Source organism: Dermacentor albipictus, chromosome 5 (assembly GCF_038994185.2).
Source record: "Dermacentor albipictus isolate Rhodes 1998 colony chromosome 5, USDA_Dalb.pri_finalv2, whole genome shotgun sequence".
NCBI lineage: Eukaryota > Metazoa > Arthropoda > Arachnida > Ixodida > Ixodidae > Dermacentor > Dermacentor albipictus.
In genome coordinates this window covers 104,961,368-104,985,642 of record NC_091825.1, presented here as the reverse complement: position 1 = coordinate 104,985,642, position 24,275 = coordinate 104,961,368, and the positions used below count along the sequence as shown (strand labels likewise).

The 24,275-nt window shown below is 46.8% G+C and overlaps 1 protein-coding gene across 5 annotated transcripts in view; it reads left to right on the top strand.

Moving 5' to 3' along the window:
• LOC135905912 (metabotropic glutamate receptor 5-like) overlaps positions 1-24,275 on the top strand; it is a 392,463-nt gene that overhangs the window by 276,210 nt on the left and 91,978 nt on the right. For all 5 annotated transcript variants that reach the window (XM_065437030.2, XM_070538651.1, XM_070538653.1 and 2 more), the window contains one exon: positions 9,248-9,437. In XM_065437030.2, the coding sequence (XP_065293102.1) occupies positions 9,248-9,437 (190 nt within the window). The remainder of the gene's footprint in view (positions 1-9,247; positions 9,438-24,275) is intronic.

Sequence of the window (24,275 nt, the reverse complement as noted above, 5' to 3'; positions counted from 1 at the left end):
TTTTGCGGTTTTCTGACGTCGCGTGACAGACAGGTGAAGTTCGCGCAGCCCGAGAAGTATTGACCACCAGTTGCAGTGATGGCAAAAAAAAGGCGTAGAATCGGTCATGATTATTTTTCTTTTGTTTGGTCTAATCACGCGTAATCAGTTTGTGGGCATCGTATCAGATGAGGAATTTTGGAGGTTTTCCTGATGTCGCGCGACAGAAAAGCGAAGTTGAGTTGACCGAAAAAATTTTGACCAATCGTGGAGGGCTGTTTGCCGAAATGGAATAGAAACGTTATACGTTATACCGCTCCAGGGTCAGTGTCATGTGCAGGTTCATTTCGCTCGAGTCTATTTCCTTCTTATCGCGAATCCTTCAAGACCGACCGACCCTGTGGTGACGGGGGCGTGAAGCATCGCTGTTACTTCTGGCGAAGAGCGAGGTAGAGTATCGAACAAAATTCTTGAGTTATTCCGGCCTTCGGGAAGGTTGTACACTTTGGGAACTTAGTAAGAGTGCGCAAAGGATGAAGCACAGCGGAGCGAGGAACTATGAAAGACATAAACAAGGGCACTGTAAGTCTGACACTGCGTAACTCTAACCACTGTACGTTATCTTTTGTGCGCTTTATTGGTTTTACTAATGGAGTCGTTGGCGCTTATTATTTAGCCCGCACACACCAATTGTTAATTTTACGGTCACGATGAGAATGCAAGGCTATCAGGGCACATTTGCAAACATCATTTTCAGTTGTTCCCGACGCGTTACCGTTTGCGTAGCTCCTTTTTCTTTGCCTAAAGAACAAAGCCTACCAAACCATCAAAAATACGCCGCGGCCCACTGCTCGCACGCCCCAGAGACTTTCAATTAGGCGCGGAGAAAAGGGCAGGGCCAACAGTTGCGCTTCGCAAACAACAGAAAGGGATGCTTTAAAAATGTGCTCTAAAAACCATGCATGGACCCTGTGGCCGCAAAGTTATAACAAAAGGGTTCGTTAATAATTGCTGTTGATTGCGCTGTTATTAAGAGCAGGAAGCACTGCGATGGCTTCTCCCGGAAATTGTTAACAACACACTGGTACGTTTGGTTTCACCCAAACAGAAGGCTTCAAGTTTTTTTTTCTTTAAACATAGTCCGTTTTAGCTGGGGCACATATTGCGCTTGATGCCACGATGAAGCGGAGGCACTGTCGTCACACTTAGGGTGCGCAAAAAGGAAAAGAAAAGAGAAAAAAAGAAAGGAAATAGGAACTCTATTTGCTCTAAGTTCTTGGCAGGTAGAATAAATGGACGTGGACATGTTTATAAAAGTAAGCTTGCAAGCATTGGTCTTACAATCAAATCAGTTTATTCAAACATCCTGAGATGCTCAGGGGCACGGACAGAAAGGCCTGGAAAGGCTTGACGCGTTGCCGTGCCAACTACAAGGTATACAGTGGAAAGCGCGGCATGTTAAAATACACACAGTGAATTCGCAGGATGCACCTGCTCACGGACAGAAATGGGCACATAAAAAAAGTCTCACATAAATAATGAAGGCAAGCAATATAAGGCTGGGAAACCTGAATGACCTGGCGTACACAAATATGCGTGAGACAGAGAAAATATAAAAAAAAGTAAAAAAAAAAGAAAGAAAGGAAAGGAAAGAAAAGAAAAGAAGGAAGAAACGCTAGGACAATGCGCATTACACCAAAACTAACTATGCGTGAGTACAAAATATGCGTGATATGAAATCTATACGCGATACGGTATCTATACACATGACACAGAACAGGAAAACCAACCATATTGCTACGTACATTTTGGTTCGGTTTACAGAAGTATTCTACGTAAATCTCTGAATGATTTATTTATCACATCTGGCGTATGTTCTTCGTACAGTTCGCTAGGATTGACGGTAAGCGAAATTTCAGCATTTGTTTTCCCTAATTTGTGCAGCATACATTAACTTTCCATTAACTTTCCAAGCGGTGAACGGCGAATAAGAACAACTTGTCACGATAACAGTTGTTTACTCTTCCTGTCTTCACTGTGGAGACCTGTGCGTCTTTCTTGCACACCATAAAAAACAAATATGTGAACGACTTACCGATACTACGTTCCTACTAAAATTTAGCATCAAGGTAAAATTTCGTCGTCCACATCTTTCAGTGTAACATGCGGCACTGGTATTTGCGTGGTGAAAAAATTATGCGAAGTTGGGCCTTTCGCGGCGAGTTATTCTCAGACATGGCGACTATGACGTTACTTTGTCACTTCTGCCGTCACATTAGGGTAAAGCTTGGCTTTCGAGATTAGTTTCTATATATCGTTCGGGGTGCGGTAGGGGCGGAGTATAATGTGGGCATCAAGAGAGGCGCAGAGGAGGGCAACTCCGCAGTTTCTTTCTTGACAAAGCAAAGGAGTGACAGTACCAAGTGTTGTGGGTGAAGGAGAGAGAGAAAGATAGAGAAAGCAAGGATTGGAAAAGCAGGAAAGTAGGAACTAGACGAGCATCCGGTTTGCTACCCTTCACTGGGGGTAAAAAAAATATAGAAAGAGAGAGAGAGAGAGAATGAACACGACGTGGTCAAATTTTGATGCGCAGGAGGACTATAAACGGCCGCTCAGCAGGCCGTTGCACTCCAAGAACTGCACTAGTGTACGGATAGCCTTTTTGCCCCAGTGACGAATGGGACCATGGTTCGACTATATTTGTCTCGGAATATGGTATCGTGCGCAGCCGGTTCAAAGTTGTGTGGACGGAGAGCACCTCGTAGCGAAGACATACGCATACAGGTGCTCGATGGTCTCCTCGCACCTGCAGGAGTGCATGTATCCTGACAAGAAAGAAATACAGTGTCCGTGAGGGAAGAAAAGCAAGGTCTTCTGCGGCGTAGCCCTGAACGTTATCGTGATCTGAAAGCACTAATGTGGAAAGAAAACTTTGACAGAAATAATTTAGCGATGATAATAGAAGTCAAAGATTGCTTTCTCGAACTGCAATGCCTCGCTTTGACATTATATACAAAAACAAAAATAAAATACCTTGCTACTACAGCGCGATTGCAGTAAACGCTGTCGCTGAGTTTGATTATCACCAGAAATGATTTTTACGGAATTATTTTTTCTTGTTTTGATGTACGTTGAAGAAGCGACTTGGATCTAGATTCTTGTTGGTACCGATGCCCGTTCAAGTTCTCGTCTGTCTAATTCCCATTGGGTTCTGTTTGGTTCACATAGCGTGTACTATATCTCACAGCATCCTGAATTCCCTTTTCTAAAGTACTGTCAATCGAGCAGATAATTATTTCCTGCCCCCGTTTTCATCAGCAACCAAACTTCTTTAGCATTGGTCGTATTTCGGGCAGGTGGCGCAGAAGCCAAATTAGAAAAAAATTTGGCAGTGGCTTAGCTCCGCTATGCCAGGATATACGTAGCGAAAGCTGGTTAGCCTAGCAAAGCATAGCATGGTTAGCCATGATTAATCTTGATTGCAAGTCCAGGTTAGTCTGGTTGTCTAGCTATGTTGCAGCGTTTAGCCAGTCGTTCGGTGCGCTGTTCGTCTGTTTCCTGGGCGATTCGTTTCCTCTTCATCTCGTTTTGATGTCCATTCCAGGCCCCCTCCTGCTTATCAGAATTGTCGCCGTTCATACTGCCGCCACAAATGTGGTTGCGGCGCACGCGAGCGCTCCTTTTCAATCTTCCGACGTGTTATCAGGCATGCGACGCAGCTGGCGAAGCGAGCGAAGGCGAACGCAACGACGAGGAACGTGGTGTGACGTCATGTGCATCCTCGGAGCACGGCCACGGCGATATCCCAAGTTCGCGGCCAGTAAAGCTTTCGCTGTAATAGATTTTTTTCTGCATGATTTCAAGCACAACCATGCATATATCTCAGCGTGAGCCTAACGTACCTGTGCTCCGGCGGGCCTTGAAGGTACCATTACCTCGTCGTACCATTCAGAGAGCCCTTGAAAACGAATTGCGCTGTGCTCAGAATGCGCTACCATTTCTGCTGCTATAAAGGCCGTGCGCTCTTGACAGTTTTCTTTTAAAAATTTGTTTGCGATGCCTTTTTATGCTGAGTGCGAGAGTCTGTTGAGATAGAAGTGTCAGATTGAGCTAGTACTAGCACAGTAGTTATCTGACATGGTATGCTTACAATAGTACGCAACGAGAATGCGATCAAGCACAACTTTCCATGAATTCTTTCGCGGGTTGCGCGCCGGTAGCGTAGACACCGTTGACTTTGAGCTTTAAAGCGTGTAGTCTTTTTCGGCACTTTTAATGCGATAGCGGTAAAGAGCTCGTGTCGCAGAAAAGCCGATGTCGTCGGCGGCGTTGGCCATGAGCGAAGAATGACGGAAGGCAATTCATAAATAAAAACAACTTGCAAGTTGGGCTGGGTGGCAATCGAACCGGAATCTCCGGAGTGTGAGACGGAGACGCGACCACTAAGCCATGAGTTCGATACTTCAAAGCGGGACAAAAGCGCCTCTAGTGAATGCGGTGTTGCCTTAGAAACGAGCCGTAGAAAGTTATACTGCGGTGTATATCGGTAATTAGGAGCATGTAAATTACAGAAGTCGCAGTTAAACGCGCAGTGTTGTACGTTTCAGCTACATTTCTTCTGCGCTTGGCGCACACGCAGAGCTATCTTGCGGCAAACATAGAAGACCCCTCCTCGCAATGTACGGCGCTGCCCCGACAGGTGGCGCGCCACTCGCCCGCTTCTCCCCTTCGTCTCGTTTGACCGCATTGGGCCGTGTGGGGACCGGTTCGAGGATGCCCCAATACCCTTGCGTTTAATACGCTTTCTCGCTCTCTCCCCTTCCAACTTCCAGCGTGCGTCACTCGAACCCTCGTGTTTAGGCGACGCGGCTCCTCTTTCCGCTCATAGCGCGATTCCTAGATGCGGCGTCCGATGCGGGACGCCTCTGACGTGACCGCTGCGCCGTAGTGCGTCTGGTGGGAAAGCGTCCCCTGCGATGTGTGCCGTGCTGCTGGCGAGGAGTCATGCGTCTGCTCCCAAGGTGCTCCCAAGGTGCTCCCAAGGTGCTCCCAAGCGAGATAAAGGACGATCCCATCGAGGCGTCAGCCCCATGATCGCGTCCACCTTCATGGCGCGTCGCGGCCCGGCTGTCCGTATCGATCACGATGTTTGGCTCGCGTAGATCGTTCCTCCTTCTGAGACACTGAGTTCATCGGTTCGTTCCGCCTGCTCAGGCGCACGTTTCGTCTTTGTGGGACTCAAGAGCATGCTGAGCGAATGAGTGGGCGGTGCGAACGGGGGTCGATAACGCTATTTCCACTCTTGAAGGCGAAGCTTAAGCGTCCTCCAAGTGTTTTTTTCCTGTTTCCGTGGCGGAGAGCTTTAGCAAGGTCCTTCGTTTTAGCTTTGCGTGGCATGTTACCGCGATACGTTATCGTACACCGCGAATTATTGCGGTGGCTAGCCGGCTACCACCGCTAACCATGACTGCGCAACAAGATGACTGCGCCCACCCCTTTTGATCCAGACTAGTGCGTCTCACTTATTCATTGCGAAGAGAACAAGAAATGAATGATAAAATGAGCCATAGCCTAGTGTCACTCACGCCTACAAAGAAGGCGCCAAGCGAAAAAAAAAGTTTTATTTCCACCTAGCAGATGGCGCCACAGCATTAGTACTCGTGATGCGCTGGCGATGCTAAAAGCTCTAAATGGAAGGTTCTTCACTGTTTCGTTAATACAACACTGCGCTCTAGTACGGCATGCGATGACGGTATGCTAAATAAGTTGATCTCTCGGCATGCCTGCCATGGTAAAACGGAGAGGTGGGGCAATCGCTGTGGGTTTGCGTATCGGGTGTATCACGGTATAAGTGATGAAGTGGGTTAGCGCACCACCGTTTGGGAAAATTTTGGAAGACGCTCAAGAACCATTCAAAGCTCCCTGACTGCTTCTCACGTTTTCCGGCAACTGCAGCGTATGTAACTGTAATGTCTTCCTGGAAACGATGACGGTGAATGCTATGCAGGAAGGCGAACTTTCTGGTTCATTTTTTTGTTTTTGTTTGCAAGGAACCGAGCGGGGCGCGCCGCTTCTACTAAGACAGTCTTCAAACTGGCAGCTAGAAAAGGAGCTTGTGTTTTAGAGTTTGCGCGTGACAGAATTATATTTTATCGTATATTCAAATCACAACCCGGCGCTATCATGTATGTAGGTTGTGTGTAAGTCGTATTTTACAAATTTTCTCTCGCATTTCCCTCCCAGAAAGTCAATTAGTTCAGTAACGCTTATGCACCGCGCTGAGGGCTTGCGTGGATCAGGATGCGAGGTTAGGGGTGAATTTTCTCATACGGACAACGGCGTGCCACCGACACCGATGCCGGATTTTCTGCGACACCGGGTTCTTAACGCTGTCGCGTTAAAATGGTGACGACTAAATATCCCGAGCGCTACAAATGAAAGATAGAGCGTTTTTTTTCGAAACAGGCGAGGTTTCTAGGGCTCATTGTATTTGATGCGATCTGAAAAGAACGCCGGAAGAGCGCTTGTACGAACGAAGTTGTCACGAGAACCACGTTCCACCCAGAGGCCCCCGAACGTAAAGCACCGTGCCGACAGGTTTCCAAACGTAACCGAGAGGCAAGGTGGCGAGCAAACGTCAGCTAATCGCCGAATGGACTACGCGTCGAGGACGAGCACATCTCGAGTAGCTTTCGCCCTTCATTTGCCATGGGACTGCTCCGAATGCAGAGATCTCCGGCAGAACACCCCCGATACAGTCACCTCCTTTGAAGGCTTGCTCACCCCAAAGCAACGACATTCGAGCTAAATACATGCTGCTCTCCGTCTGGGAGTCTGCCCTTAAGATGGGCATCTATGGTCGCTTGTCATCACTTTCATTGGACTCCATCTACTTTAATTCAAGAAGCTGTTCCGTTTATTTATAAAGATGTTTCATTCATTCATCATTCATGCATTCTATTGTATGCGTTTTTAAGCGTTTTGTAATAGTACTGAATATTCGACTAGTTAGCAATCGGGTATCGATAACGTATACAGTGGCGCGAAATGAACGAGAGCAGAAAAACATAGAATGTGCACCCCAAGTGCCTGTGGTGTTAGTAGTGTACAGCGTATCCATTTTGAAGAAGGTTCGTAGAGTGAGGGACATGTGTTTCTTATCGTCTCGTTTTTATTTTACACGTTTGCTTCTAGTAAAATTAAGCGTTTTGACGCATTCGTACGCATATACGTTCATGAGTGTTTCAATCGTTTCAAGGCGGAGGCAATACAACAAACGAAGAGGAGCGTCTGCTGCCTGAAGTCACACGAACACAAGTCGGTGACACGGCGAGACGCCTGCGTGCTACAATAAGCTGGGCCTTCATGTCCCGATAACGAGAACCAATCTCAAGCAGATCACCAAGATAACGAAGAAGTTAACCAAGAAGCTAGATGAAGGGCAGCGAATGTCTACAACGTCATGCACTTTCGATTAAAGATGCAAATGAGTCAGAACTGGCCACCCGTTTCGCCTGAAGTGGGCAGACCTGACGCTGTTAAGTCGCGCCATGGCGTGTTTTCCATTTCATTGCGGAAAGGAAGTCTGCACAGACATATAGCTATAAACCGCTTCTGTGATGGAACGCTCAGACAGCTCCCCGTGCCTTCTTGTGAGCCTACTGACATGTCGTGCATATGCATGTTGCAAAACAGGTTGAGAGGAGTAACCACTCCACCTATATGTTGTTGCAGCAGACCACATTCTTTACCACAGTGGGAACGCTTGTCATTACATCCCTAACACGTATGGAATAATTCTTGAAACGCTTTGTGTGAACGCCTCTAGTCGGAATGCTCTTCCTGATATTTTACATCTTTTTCTATTTTCCCCAATTTGTTTTCTTTCAAACCTCTATAGTTTACACACCCCAGTGCAGGGCAGCAAATTGGGGTGGTTACCTTGAGTGGGTGGGTATTGTAACCTCTCTGACTCTGCTTTCTCTCTCTCTTGTGAAACGCTTGCTAAAGGGACACACACGCAAAAAAATATATATTAGTAACGTTCCACCTAATAACTAGTTAGTGTACAGCTATATTAATGTATGTTGTTATTAACTCAAATAAACTGAAATTTTTATTTGTTTCTGTGGCGGCAGCTGGCAGTGTGCAAAGTTCCTGTATTACTTTCATAGCGCTGCACGTTAAGCACGCAACGCATATTAAGCTAGCATGAGACCTCAATTTCTCTAAGTGTGGCAAAAAAACCTTGCTGGCACACATAGAGAGAGAGAGAGAGAGAGTCAGCAAAAACCAACCTCATTGTATCGAGGAGGGGAAGGAGGAAGTTGTCAGAGCGTCTTTGTCACCATACACTCTGGCGGGCTTGATAATGAGGATGCCAATCTGGATGCCTGATTCTCCACCTTCTGTCCTGGCTGCTCTACGCATTGGTGACGTGTGAAGGCCGCTAACTTTAGCACCGTTTTCCTTTCTCTCCTAATGATAGAACTTCTCTCGCCATGATTTCATTACGCCTGTTAGACAGGTTAAAAGATTTGGGCAACGATTTTGTGGCGATGCCTTCCGCACGATTCTATGCCACTTTTATCGTCCACAGTTCATAAAAGGCTTATCCCATTGATAACGCGGGCGAAGCGTCGCCCCGAAGAATAGCTCGAAAAAGGCATCGGAAGAAAGCGTCGCTACAAAATCTCGACCCTAGTACACTGCACCTTAAGCTTTTGCGTTACCATGGTACATTTAGATTGATGTGCTCTCTGTGTTTCGTTGACGCACCACTATCTGCACCCTTATGATTTCTGCATGTCTCCCCTTTTTTACGTATTTAGCTTGTCGCCTGTTTTAATGTAGATCATATTGTCACTGAGAATTTGGTGGTAGTACTGGATTGCGGCTACTGTTGGGTTTAGACTGGATCTTTCGTATCTGGGTTACCTTACCACACTTGTAGCAAGCCAGTACTAGAAAAAATGCAAGAAAACGTGAACATTCCCTGCTGGGTTATAATGAGTTCTAGAAACACGAAGTGTTGCCCGCACGCATACAGAAGGCTTTCAAGATAAGTTCTCAAGAACAGCATTTGTTTCATTGTGGTAGCTGTGGCAGCTAGATTTAAAGGATGACGCTCTTGACTCCAAATTTCCACATGATGATGCGAACCAACAATGTATTCTTACCATTAACCCATCTTGTACGCCATTCTAAAAAAAAAAACAACAACATTAGAAATGACTCTTTTCTCGCGTCTTCTTTTCTCTCGTTGCAGGTTCAGAACCTGCTGCAGCTGTTCAACATCCCGCAGATCGGCTACTCGGCCACGTCGCGGCAGCTGAGCAGCAAGCAATTCTTCAAGTACTTCCTGCGCGTGGTGCCTTCCGACCAGTACCAGTCGCAGATGATGGTCGACACGCTGCTCATGTACAACTGGACGTACATCTCGACCGTCAACACAGAAGGTCAGTTTTCGCCGAATTTCTCTCTTCGAGCCCTGGACTCGTGATAGAAATGCGCATTTCTTGTCCTACATATACTGTATAACGACGCAAATGCGCGATTCCTACTAGATTCCACTAGTAACCTCGAAGCATGGAAAGAAACGGTACAACCTGGAAAGCAATGCACACTTGTGTTGCGCTGATTCTGCCAACGTGCGAGAATGGCTGACGCTGGTCTTTTCGATCGTGCACGTCGACAGCGGACCAATGTTTGATGACTTTGCTATGGCACCTGCCTGACGCGGACAGATCAACCGTAATCATGAGGGCAGCTCTAGGTTTTTTTTACGAGCCTCTGTACAAGGTACGCGGCTTCGTAGATGCTGAAACGTATGCATGTACAATCGAGAGCAAAAGTCTGGGGACCAGAGGTGCCGTTAAATTTTATTGCGATAGCAATTATATTAAGATACCAGGCGACTTTATGCGCCAGCGTCGCTGTGAAGTTCCGCACAAAGTCGAAGGACGATAAAATCGTCGCCGCGCGCTGTACGTGCGAGCGAAAGTATGCGAGGGTGAGGCGGCGATCACGACTCGGCCTCGCGCACGCAATGGAAGAAAGCGGGGAGGAAGCGCGCCGCCTTCCATCGCGCGCTGGGCTTCGGGGGGAGGGTAGGACTAGGGATGGGGGCGAATTTTACTACGGGCGGCGCAGGTGGCTGCGCGCTCCCGTCCGGGCCGCTGTATCTTGAAAGCCATCTGCGGCGGGTAGAGAATCCGCGCTGCGCTGTGTTCTCGCGACTTAGTTCTCGTTGATGCGTGTGGCAGCACGAAGGTCAATTCTCTCGCTGCTGCTGCCGTGTTTCCTCACCGCAGCGTTTTGGCAACGATTTTCCGCGGTCATCGAGTGCGGTGTGTTCGTGTTTGCTTGTGCACGCGTGACACCATGCTATTTAGTTAGTATGCCTATGTTTACAAGTTTATACGGACGGCAAAACTACTATCCTTGCCTCATATAACTCTCCACTAATTTGCTATCGCAATCGATGCTTCGCCTTTCGAGCGAAATGCTTTTTTTTTCTTGCTGACGCCGCGGTCTCTAGACTTTCGCTCTCGACTGTAGACTATTTCTCCACTTCGTCATCACCAGTCATCTTTCTTTTTATTTACCTTGCCCCTTCTCCAGTTCAAAGTAGCATGCTAGAGAAAGCTGTAGCTTAGGCCGACCTCTCTGCCTTTAAGTAAAAACAAAATCGCCCCCTCTTCTTTAAAGGAAGCTAAGAATCCTGCAACAAACCACCGAATGGTGTACGGCCAAGGTAATGTTTAGAGATACAAAGAAGGGCGAGGAAAGCTTGAGCACAACTCATATTTTAATCTGTATTAACAGCAAGAAGTAGAGTCGCACAGGTGGCGTAATGCCTCTAGCAAATAATGGTGGATTGATCACATTACTAAAATATGTACCATGGAAGAAAGAATGACGCAGTAGAGGATGGCGTTTGATATGATGGGGTTATTAGATAAAGATATTTGCAGGCATAGGATGGGCTTGGCCTGCGTCCTTTATTAAAGGTGCTATGGTTCGGTTGCCGCAGTAGCGGGCTAACTGGTGTTGTCGTCCCTGCGTAGTTACGTGCATTGCGTGTGCACTTGTGCGGCAAATGCAATTTCTGGTTTTGTGAGCTTGACATGTGTAAGAGCTCCATTTCATACCACCTATTTAAACCATAGAAATTGCTTCTGGGTTGAAAAAACGTTGAAAAAAAAAATAAAAAGAGCGAGCGCTGTGCTGAGCATTCACATAAAGACAACATACCAACATATACTAAAGATATGGCCTCAGTGGTATGCGGCTATTCCTTCTTTGCCTGCAGTCATTTCTCAAGGTTGCGCTATCTCCTTCGCATAGAGAACCGGCAACAAAGTTCTACTCCTGGCGCAGCTCATGTTTTGTTTCAATTACACAGCCGAAAAAGCTCCACGAAGGAGAACAATTCGTTGAAGTTGGTTCCCAGTGGATAACAGTTGGCATGATATATCACGTGACACAAAACGCTGTAGATTATGAACTTTTTTTCCCTTTTAATCTTCGTGTTTCGCACGGCTTGGAAATTTCACATCGAGCTGGCTCAGTCTGTCGTACCGAATCCAGCTATCTCTTACCATTTTTGCGCTAATGTCTTTAAAAGTGTGCGCTTTAATTTTATCTTCCTTTTCGCGATTTGTATTCGCAACCCCAGGGCACAAATAATGTTCTTTGCTCACGCAGTCCTCTGCGTCTTAACGTAAACATGGCGCGAAGTTTCTTGTTTTTTTTCTCCCCCCCCCCCCCCCCAAACACAATTTATCTCTGAACTCTCTTGGCTCCAGGCGTTTTGACAACGTCCAAAATGTGAATATGCAAAAGCAGCCATTCTCTCTAAGCTCTTTAATGAAACGTGCTCTGATGGCGTCTGTAAAATCAAAAGACTGCCGAACTCGCTGTGTAGTAACTTCCCTTGGTAATTGCTTCAGAGCCATATGAAGCAAGAGGGTGTTTTCAGCTTCTTTTTATTCGAGGATTATCTGAACATTAAGTTTTTTTTTGTTTTACCTAAAGTTATGTGAAGGTTGTGTTGCCTGCATTAAACGATGTCTGTCGTTACTTTGCCCCTCACCTAATATGTGACACCAACCACTGCATACAAGGGCACTAAATGTTATAAAGAGACCGACAACCGCCCAGGGCGTGTCATAAGATTTTGATGCATGTGAAAAGACCATGATTTATAGTGATCGAGCCGAAAATTCTATACGCTGTTTAAGTAGAGGAGGAGGAGGAGGAGGAATAACCTTTATTTGTGCACAGGAGATTTGAGACCTAGGCCTCTCTGCCTAGATGACGGCCTCGAGCCCTTGGGCACTGGCGGCATCTTCGACCTGTTGGATTGCCTTGAGTTGGTCTTCCGGTGCACAGCTGAGCAACGCGATCTCCCATTGCTCTCTGGTCTTGTTTATCTTATTCTGTGTGGGTTTGCGAGGACAAGCCCAAACCATATGTTGTAGGTCTGCCCTTTATTGACAGAATCTACATCTGTCCTTGTAAAGATCCGGGTAGTAGCGGTGGTAGGCCACCAGGCTCGGATATGTATTCGTTTGTAAGAGGCGCTATGCCGTCACTTGCCGTGTACTCAGTGAGGAGTGGGCCGGGGGGAAATGGGCCCTTCCCCATTTATAGTGTTTGGTGATCTCGTTAAAGCTGGTCATCCGGTCTCTCTCTGTTCCCAGTATTTGTTGCGTGTCACCTGGTCGGCCCGTCAGTTCTCGAGCCAGGATGTGCGCTATGTCGTTCCCGGGAAGGGAGGAGTGTGCGGGTGCCCATATAATGTGAATGTCGCGATCTTCACGAAAGTTGTTTAAAATTCGCAACACTTCCGGCGAGATTTTTCCTTTTGCATAGTTCTTGGTGGCTGTCTTGGAGTCGCTTACTACGATGTTAGCTTCCGTGGAGGCTATGCCAGTGCTAAGGCAGCCTCCTCCGCCACCTCGACCTTCCCCGTAGAGATTATAATTTTACACAGAAGCTCGTGGGAAACTGTACGTCACGATGTTTTAAGGCCAGGACATAGTACCAAGGCTGGATGGTCAGTACTTGCCCGCAAATTTTTAAGGTCAAGCCATAGTACCAAGACTGGATGATCAGTACTTGCCCGCAAATTACTCTAAGTAAATCGGCTGTTATTACGTTCATCTTACTTAATGATTAACATGCCACTCTTTATTTTATCTAGGCGTTTGCGGTTTATTTTATGCTTATTACGATCTAAGTAATGCTCACGTTTACCAGTGGCGCTACCTTCGCGGCGACGAGTGGTGGTGCCCCACCAGAACTGTGGTGCCTCACACTGCATGGCAGCGCAGATGGGGGTTTTTGTATGCGTGCGAGTTTGCGAATGAATAATCCGAGTTCTGTGTTCTCCCTGTGTCATAGAAAATGCCATCGACCAATTGTGCCCCAAATACGTACCAGCACTGCATAAGGCACGCTACTGGAATATCCTACCACTTGCTCCCAGGGAAAAAGAAAAAAGAGTCGCAGTTTCGCTCGAAAAGCGAAGCATCGATTGCAATAGCAAGTTAGTGGACATCTATACGAAGTAAGGATAGTAGTGTTATCGGTCGTACAAACATCCTCCCTGAAAAAATCATTCGGCTTTAAGTCGTTCCGGTCTGGCAGAGAAAGCAGGGACTAACTGCTGCCGGTACGTGTTACTAAATTCGAGCCGAAAGCACTATCGTCTCGACAAGAGGACTGGCCATCTACAAAAGCCAGCTATGCATATTCTTTCAAACTGAATAAACCAAATAAAGGAAGAAAACTGTTCTTGCTATACGCAGCGAACCTTCAGGCCTAGAAGACTCGCCGTCTGTATGTCTTTCATCAGGAATCGCGCCACCAAAAACAGGAAGCTATAAAAGCATGCTAGAAACTACTGCTGATATCACACAGCCGGTGTCGAGTTGGGAAATGCTGATGTTATGCACGTTTTTTCTGTCTTTTATTACACAGAACATCGATCATTCAGCCGCTTGACAAGAGGGCAATCAACAGCGCAAAGTTGGCCGGCAAGCGTTGAGTGATTAAAGACTTCCTCCTCAAAGTCGACCAGACGCGATTAACCAAGAGCTGCGCACTTACCGCCACTGAGATGCGCTTGATCGGCACTGTGGAAACAAACACGGCAATCAATCATCGCGAACTTCTTCTTTAGTTATGCAGGGTCGCGGACGTACCACGCCGAGGCTGCGTCGGCTTTAGAAATTTCTAGAAGCGTAAACGAGCACACCAATCCCACTTTACGACGAAAAAAGAAGAAAAAGAAAAATGAAAAGTGTAGTTTGATTAGGCGCAGCGAGAAGTCATCTCAACTATATGCCGTAGCAACGTAAACTGGTAACGTAAACCAGGGCAACAATATGAGGCATGCGTCTGCAGCAGCGAAAATACGGACACTACGCAGCACATCCTAATGTAATACGAAGGTATGTACCCTGCAGTGATACCTGTAGGCAACGCTTTCAGAAGTGCTTGGATTTAAAGTGAACAGTAGCACCAAACGTTAAGCAGCCGAAATAAGCAAGGGACCTTTAGAGCACCGGTGCAAAAGAGGAAGAGATCGATACGACAGCATCCGTTACTGCCATAGGTAGTGGTACAATGTAGATACGGAGGTTCTGAAGAAGAGAAAAAAAGATGAAGGATATATGTACAAAAAGCATCTATAGCATATCTGATTAACTCAAGCAGGCTAGGTGGCTATTTGTCACCGCCCGCTTCAAAGGGGTTGCCAATAAATCATCATCGTCATCATTGTAGGCACTGACAAAAGCTTGCCTGAACACCTTCGGATCGGATCGGAAAACATTTATTGGGCTCTAGAAAAGAGATCTTCGCGGCTTCAGACGGCGTCTTCCATCTTCTGATGGATTCTTCTGTCTGCAATCACAGGGTTGGTGCCTGAACACCTTATATCCTTCATGGCAAAAAAAAGAAAAAAAGAAATCGGATGGGCAGTGTCGGAGACGCAGCCGTAGTGGGATACGTGATACGTCTTGTAGTACATGCTACCTAGAGTGTATAGCCACTAAGGTACAGAAGTGACGTAACCAAGTACACAATTAAGTGGCATTTATTTGCGTATTATACAAAATTTTCATGCTTAATTTATGATACAGCTAGTGGAGGTCGTTACTATCTAATCTGACAATCGTGATCGCTTCCTATTCGTGGTACGCCTGTCAGAATCAGAATCAGAATCAGTTTTATTCTATTATTTTAGTCACCTCCGTAGTGGGCCCGCTGTCCCACTGTCTTGCTGCCCGATTGCCTTCACGCCATTTCCGTATACTATAGCAGTCGAACGTGGGGGGCACCATAGCCGTGCAGCCAGTCAAATTACTGCAATTAATTGCACACTTGTAGGCTTTATAAGTCCTGATGAGCACAGCTTTGAGTGTGATGGATTATACTTTATACGCCAGAGCGAGCTCCCTTAATGCGATCACTCCCTCTCAGGTCGACAGCTATACTGCCAAACCACGGCTCTCTGAACGCCGAGCCAGATCCAAAATTTAGCTTCGATCGTGCTATGCATCGCACGACAACAATAAAATATGTGCACGCTATACATTCATGATGGAGTAATGGCTTCTTTCATCTACACAACGATACCAAAGCGAGGCGCGTGGGTAGTACGATTTGAAAGATATAAACGATATTAGTACTACATGTTTACGCTACATTTCGTTACATGCACGTAACGTTAGCAGCGTGTTCATTTGGGCTGGGTGGTACAGTCGCTTCTAGAACGCCTCTAGAACGAAATTCGCTGTATAACGTAGGAATTATTCAGTCGCGGTTTTATTGTGAGCTCCACTGTGTGCGACCTTTGCAACAAACTTTCCTGTATAAGGAATGATTTCGAAGGCCCTAATACTTCGGTGTAGGCGTGTTCGACAGTGCATCTTGTCACACAGCAAATTTTTAATAGGGCGAGGCAGGATCTCAAGGACGGAAGCGCAGGACAGAGCGCAGGACAGAGCGCTGTAACGTTACGTATGGTTTTAACAAGCGACCGCTTCCCCAACCCCCTAGGTGACCGAAATGGACGACGTTTCACGCCAAAACGCCGTGAAGGCCGCTTTCAGGGAATAAATGGTCAACTAATGTTACAAATACTTGTAAAGAGTCTGTAACCTAAGCATAGCGAAGTCGTGGATGAGGCCACCGAAGTTGGACGCTTTTTGCGAGCTCCCTGAAGTTATTGGGAATTAATGAGGTACTGCGGGATCTCGTAACGTATATAATGACCTGCTTTAACGCTAGTGTTCGCGTGGGTAGCATTCACAAAAATGAAAAAAAAAGTAAGATACTTTCACTAGTAAAATTTTTTTCTAATATATTTCGTAACGTTCTGGTCTGTTGAGATGTGACGGATCTGCGAACATGGCTTACATGTTGCACTCTTCGCGAGCTTCGCTAAGCAGAGATTCGACTCTGTCGCCTGTTGCTCCCTGCTGTAACTCTCGCCACACGTTTTTTCTTTTTCCGAGCCATTCACATTTGGCCTATCCGATGCTCAATGATTATCTATGTTTGTGAAGCAATGTGGGCGGCAACGTTTTCTTGGACAAAGTCGCCATGCTGCAACCCAGACCAGTCAATTTTTTTTTGAGAAAGACCGCTAACTGATAATAATGATGATGGTAATAATAGTGGTGATGACGGCGACTTGCTCAGAATTTGTTATTCTTTATGGTTTAATTGTTCGTAGACGTCTTCCTTATATTTCAACTATGACTATCAGTTATCTCCTGCAATGTCGAGTTAACAGTCAATGTGATAAGAGAAGCCAAACCTTAATTTCCTAATACGGTAGCAGATTCTAAACATTGCGCGTAGACTAGAAAAGCAGCTTCGGTGCAATCAGATGCTTCACTAATGATCTGTTCGACATGTCTTTAGAGAAGAATTGGTTTCCAGCAGAACGTTCTGCTGGAAACCAATTCTGTTATGTACAACCAACGAGCTCAGGCAAGCACTATGTCTTTAGAGGTAGCGAGAAATGGAGGCCCATATATCCCCGTTGGGATAATTCAGCTCATTCAAGTGAGCCAAATTCCCTCGATAAATCTGACTAGGAGAACTTATTGGCGAGCGAAATGCCGCTAAGGAATTCGCAAGCCTGGTAGTCCAGATTCCCTCCCCGCTCCCCCCATTCCCCACCCCCTCAAAAAAAAAAGTGAACTGAGCTTTAAGGTTACCTAAATCTTGTTAAATATAGTGACTTTCTCGCTAGGTTATCAACATCGAGATGACGATAGGCAGTATAACTTTAGTGCGACGTCTGATTTATTCGAGCTGTCGGGTAGCCGTTCTGCAAGTTTTAAGGTTTCAAATAAATAATCGGGCAATTTTTGCGACGTTCTTGCATGGCGCCATATAAGATTGTTGTTCCTACTTTCCTACCATTAGTAGAAACTTTTTGTCCGCCGTTTATACAGTGCAAAGCGTTCTTGTGTGTGTTTGTGGTTGTAGGGTGTTAAATGTAGGCAGTGGCAAAAACAACAGAAAATAGTTAGCAGCAAAATCTTGGGCATGTAGCTTCTCATCACAATAATTATGCGGGCAAACTAAGAAACATTTCAAAGACGTATACAAAAGTCAGCAATTATTTTTTTTCTCGCTGATTTAAAGTAGAGGTAGGCGCTTCTAGCATCCCTGACAGAACCATGCAAGTGAATTGATAATTAAAACGCTTTAATGGTGGCGGAGGATTTGGGCAGGGGAAACCCATTTCCCAAGAGCTGTTCCCATTTATTCGGTCCAGCTCGTTAACTATTCCATTCGACAGTGCACCCATTGTCCTAAGCGATGGGTTCAAGTGCGTTTAAAACTCAAATAGCATGCAAAGAAAGTATCCCCTCCTCCAGCATCCCTTCACTGTAAACCATTCATTGCAATGGTATCGTAGATTGCTTCTATACTGAACAAAAAAAAAAGAAGAATGAAACAGTAACTTCAGTAATTAACGTCCTACAGGCGGGCTTTGGCGGCCCTCTTCTTACTGCATAGACAGGATGGAACCAACTTTTCTTTGAAACTTAGTTGTTAGAAGGAAGCACGTTCTTTGCACACCCATCACTGCATCGCGCCATTGTTTCGTTTTATCTTCCTTTGTGTTTACTCATTTCGTCTACTAAGCGCTTGCGCTTTGTCTTTCGTAGTTTCGATTTCCTCTGTAGTTTTAAATGCACGAAGTGCTTGGCCGTTGTCTTTCTTATACTTCGATTGTAGGGGTCGATTCACCGTACGTTTACGGACGCTTCTTGCTTTGCCACGGATGGTGCTCCCCATCGCTTCCCGATTCTCCCTATTTGGACGGCAGTCCCGCTCTGAAACGAGCACTATAGAAGCACAACAAGGTCCTGGAGCGGGCAGGCGATACGTAACGTAAACCTGCACTCCCGTTAGTCTCCCGTTTTCTTCCCAGAGCGGCCGTGCTGGGCCTCGGGACAATGGGGTGGTCCAGGCGCAGCCCTTTTCTTTTTTTAACGAGAGCGAGGGGAGGCTATCCCCAACGTGCTTCGTTCTTCTTCTTTCAGACACACGTGACAACGCGTTCTTTTGTGTCGCTGTAGCAACGTCGTGTCAGTTCTTTTGCTCCGAGTGGCATTTCCACCGGCGTTCAGTGTTGCCAACGTGCAGTCGCCTCCCGTGCCGCCGAGCAACTTGCCTTGCGAAGGAAATTTCTTCTTGTTAGTGCTTAGACGGTCACGCGCCCCTCTTCCTTCGCAGAATTGCTCGGTGGAGTTTAGCTTACGATGGCTGCGGGAGATCTTACTCCCCGTTATTGTTTGTACGTAGGTAAACCACCGTAACTGCTTGCAGTCTGCTACGATTGCTTTCCATTGCACTTGTACTGGTGGAAGACTAGCCTTTGCCTTAAAATGCGTACTTCAATAGTTTGGTCTGATATTAGATTATCAGAATAGGTGATATGTAAGGATAACTTAAAGTTGGGTGTAGAGACGGTATTATAATTCTAGCATAATTATCCAACTTCTAATATCTGCAAGAAAATGATGAAATTTGTTTTGTGATTCAGGGCTGACTAGAGATGTCGGTTAAAGGCCTCTCTCATGCAGTGTGAACCTAAATATGATGATGAATATTGGGATGGTGATTATACTGCTGCCGATGATGAGTGCACCTGACCACACCAAATCATGCAATGGCCGAGATTTAATGTCTGCGTGTTTCCTCATTTCGGCTGTCCGTCCTTCGCTTGCAGTTTTAGGGCAACATGTTTATCTACAAGCGTGTCTAGCTAATTTAGTCATTTTCTTTTTTACCTGTGTGAGCAAAGGTTTTCCACCTTCCTGTAACTCAGGGCAGCATACGGGAAGCTTCTTTCTGTGTACGTTCCATGCTTTCTTTCATTTTGCTCCTTCTATATAATTTTTGAGCCTGAGGAAGTGATTTACAGCCCTGATTTTCCTGCCACGTGCTCGATGCAGTTCTTCTTCCCTGTTTTAAATATTTTTTTCTCCAACTCGTGTGCCGAGAGAAATTTTTGGAGAGACAGAGTCTGAAAAGCACCCACCGGAGGGCCGAACATACCAGAGGGGGCGGAGCAGTGGGCAGAGATCGAAGGCTAATGCATCCGAAATCACGCCCACGCCCCTTCGTTTCTTTCCGTTTCGTCTCCCGCTCTTCTTCGCTCTCTTTTGTCTCCTTCTACGAGGACGTGTCTCCGTCCTACGTCATAGCTGTTTGCTTTTCTTCGGCGCGGTGGCCTGTTACGCCTGGTCGACGTGCTCACTCGCTTCACCGACTCCATCGGAGCAGTCGCAACAAAACGCGAAAAGAAACGCGAATCGGAAAGAAAAAAAAAAGAAAAGAAGGAGCGATGGTGGCGTGAAAGGGACAGGGTTCCGGGGGACAAAGCAACAGCAGTCGTCGGGTCGAACCGCGGAGGCATTAACACACTCCTCCGGGGGGAATCGGGTACCTTCCGGGTCTCGGCACCACACGCCGGGCAGTGCGCGGCTATGGCCGGGCCTTTCGCGTTGGTGCGTGCGTTGGCATTGTGCTTGGCTCGGCGGCCAGTGTGACGCGACCTGCCTGATACAAGACGGCGGCAGTCGGGTCTGCCGGCCCCGTATGTCTTCCAGCTATGGCAAGGATGCAGCCTCCCTTGCCCCCCCCCCCCCCCCCCTGCCTCCTCTCTCCTATCGCCTTCGGCGTCTGCGGTTGACGGGAAGCGCACTTCGGCAAGTGCCACTCATAGGAAGAATGGGCGAGAAGGATAAGAGGAATCGAGTGGCTCGATTTTTTTTAGTAAGGAACATATAAAGTCAACTGATAATTAAAACAGGGGAAGGCAATTTCTTTCGTTCAGCTCTCGAAGTATTTCTGAAGAAGGGATAAATTTTTCCAAACAAATTCAAATTCCTAATTATTAGTAATAATAACAACTTTCTTGCGACTGCACTCGTACCTTACTGTGCGTGAACTTAGCCCTTGCAAATGCCATTTGCAAGGGCTAAGGGCCGCCATTGCTCCACCAGAGTTACCAAATGCGGAAGAGTCTGGAGACCCGCCCCGACACATGCAGGCAAGACTAACGGAGGGGGCGGAGTTGAATCGGGAGGTGGCATGCCGCGCGCCGTCCCTCCCACTTCGCCGTGGTAGCTCGGCCACACGGCTCGTCATTCGCGCTCGAGCTCCCTATCGAGGAAGAACATGAGGAGGAGCCGGAACACTTTCCTCCTAAATGCTCAGTGTACTCGCGTGAACAAAATGTCGCTAGCGCTTGCGCGCCGAGCTATTGTACGCTTGAGTGTCGTGTTTCGCGTTCTGCGTCCAATTCAGGACTGTATAACAAGTGATGGTCGATGTCACCCGGAGTTTGACGGTGCGCACACGACGATGACGCGCCGAGCCCTGTCCAGGCACCGTCCCGCTGCTGTTCGCGCTGGCCATGTGTGAATGCGACAGAAGACGGCGGTTTTGGTTTGGTTTAGGTAGTCGACTTCGGGGCATTGCGTCAAGTTGTTGTCTGAAACCTTATGATGTACCCATTGTTTTCTAAATATACTCTTGTAATTAGTGCGATTTGCAGATATTTACTCCTGTTCAAGCTGCCGCACTGTTTTCTTGGGCATTGCTTTACTTGTTGTCTTTGTGAGCTGTCATCTTGCTCTTTCCTTCTTTCTTCTGTTTTTCTTAACTTCATTTTTTATGTATCTATCATCTCCTCCCTGAAGGCTTGCGCCAATAAATGATACAAATCAATCAATCAATCAATCAATCAATCAATCAATCAATCAATCAATCAATCAATCAATCAATCAATCAATCAATCAATCAATCAATCAATCAATCAATCAATCAATCAATCAATCAATCAATTAAATCGTTCCGGAAGGCATTGTGCCCCTTCAAGTGGCAGTTGCTAGCCTGCTTCTTTCCTCTGTTCCTGTTTGACAATTGTACTGATTTCAGATCAAACAATACTAACTTTGTACAATAATACTCACTTGAATACTCACATAATAATACTCACATAATACTCACAGCGCCACTTGAATTGACAGTAATCAGTATTACCAGTTTCTTGGTATATTCAAGGTGTGTAAAAACTCCGAGACAGAATATTTTCTAACATGATCGAAACGTTCGATTTACTCGGCACGCCAGCTTACGCACAAACTTAATTGCTTTCAGGGCAGTTCAGGGCAAGACAGCTTACGAAACGCTGACAGGAGACCTTGTAGCGCTCTAATGTACGCGATTAAAATCACAGGATAAAAACGTCGAACGTCATTCGAGAGGCCTGAGTGCTAGATTGCGAGTGGTGCGACAGAATTCATTCTAACTCTCTTACCTCGCGCGGAATCTTGACTCCGCATGCCCATGTTAAAAAATCACGGAGAACATAGAACACTTATTGTGCCATTGTCCTCAATTTCAAGCACAAAGACAATCTTTGTCCTACACATTGAGGAAATTAGATGATCGTCCTCTAAGTGAACAGACAACACTAGAGCACCGCCCCGGCAGATAATCGGCTCAGAAGGCAATGAAGGCATTTTTGTGCTTTCTCAGAACTTCTGGTTTGCGCGAGCGGCTTTAATTCAAGTGCTTTCCGTACACGTATCTACACATTCTCTCTCCCTTCTCTCTTCCCCTTCTCCCTTCCCCCAGCGTAGGGTAGCCAACCAGACTATTGACTGGTTAACATCCTTGCCTTCCAATATTACACCCTCTCTCTCTCTCTCTCTAGAGTTTTGCCTGAATATATTTCTCCCCTCCGTTAAAAAACTTGCATCTATTTTAGACCAGATAATTCGAAGTACAGTGGTGCCAGACTCGGCTTAGTACGAAGTTTGCAGCGGCAAATCCACACAGGAGTGCATGGGGCAACATTGGGCACGTTGCGTTTCTTTCTATGGATTTCGGGAGGCTGAGGGCTCAGTGCTGGCCGCTCCATCACTTGGCGGCGGCTTGTTTGGGATAATTGTATGATAGCCTACAGGCTAGGTAGCTGCTCATGGATGTCATCAGAATTTCTCCGCTTACATGTCTCCACTATCAGGTGCGAATGCGTTTCAGTATGCATTCTAAAAGGCTCCCGTGCTCTTGGAGTGCGCGTTCCGCCTGAGTATGACTGTTTAAGAATGTTTTCGATTTTATCTAAAAACCGCGTCTAACGAAATAAAGCCCGACAACAAGGCTTTACTGTACTTCGATCTTGCTGAGTGTTGGATGACAGCTGAGTTCTGATTGCTGAGTGCTTGATCTTGACGAGTGCGATAAATGAATGACGCCTAAATGACGCCTTCCTGCTATGTGCAACGTCTTTGGTTGTTCAGTTCAGTGCAATACAGCTTACGAAGCACTGACAGGAGACCCTGTAGCGCTATAACGTACACGATTAAAATCACGGGATAAACACGTCGAACGTCATTCCAGAGGCGTGAACGCTATACTGCGAATTTCGCGACCTAATTCATCATAGTTCTCTTACTTCGCGCGGAATCTTGACGCCGCATCCCCACGGTGAATATTCACGCTCATCGTCACCCTAGGCCCATATACGATGGACCAAGGCGTACAGGGAGACGAAGACGTTCCTTCTAGTAAGCACAAACCGCGACTAATAGGATCTCGAGAGAAAAAAAATTCAATTAGCACTTCGCGGGGACTGCCGGCGAGAAAATTAAGCCAAGTCGTGGAACGCGGGTTCTGATTACCACCTTTTATGTATGCGCGGCCCAAATTTGTCATAATTCCTGAATATGATTGTCGCTCCTCTCTCGTTTTCCTGGCGGCATTTCTCGTAGTTCGGTATTCTAATCGGTTCTTCCTCATTCAACCCATCGCACCGCCTCTCCCCTCTTTCATCTCTCACACAGCACCTTTCTTTTTCTTTCTTTTTCGCGCCAGCAATGTCTTAAGAAGTGCTTCGACGAGAGGAGGTTCATTTGTATTCATAATCAACGCACTCACGCTTATTATTTTTCGCTCACTTTTATTCTAGCGACTTTCACGTCCCCTTGAGACGCGTCCTTCTTTTGTTTTTTTCTTTCTTTCCGTAATATTGCTGGCCGCATTACAGGCCCACACGTGCTCGGTGGTCCAAGCGCACATTTTGTCCGAGGAAACGGGGATAATAATCTCCCTAGCCCTGACAGCAGCTCTCGCTCAGCGTGCATCACCGCCGCCGCCGAGCAGGCCTTAGGAGGGAAGGGAATTGGGGAGAGGAGAGGATTTGAGTCGTTGTTCCCCATAATACGGCGCAGTGAAAATAGAGATAATGCGTATACGTTGTACTTACGCAGGTAGTGCCTGAGTAGTACGTGCCTGTTTTTCGTTTTCTTTCTGTGCGAGCCTTACCCATAACTGTCCTTCTCCTCTCCTGCACTCTCACCCACCCCGAAAAACAAAAGAAACCCAACTTTCACACCCTCCCCCTTCGTCTCCTCGTTGCTCTTATCTTTCGTTCGAGCATCCCTGTAAAGCTCTCCCTCCACTTCCTCTTTCTGTGTTCCCGCTGCCTTCGTTCCAGCTGGGGGAATCTTTCTCGGTCTCCACCGAGCGCGAGTTCGCGTTGGGATCCCCAGGGTAATTCTGGGTTTGCGACGATGCGCGGACGTCGTTGCTCCAATGACCGCCCGCACACTGGCGCACCGGCTTTCAGGTGATGGACGTCGATCCCCGAGGGTCTTTGATGCTGGGGCCTGCGTCGACCGTGGTGACGCGACAGGCCACGTATGCCTTTTGCTTTCTTTTACGAAGCTGCGGCGCTT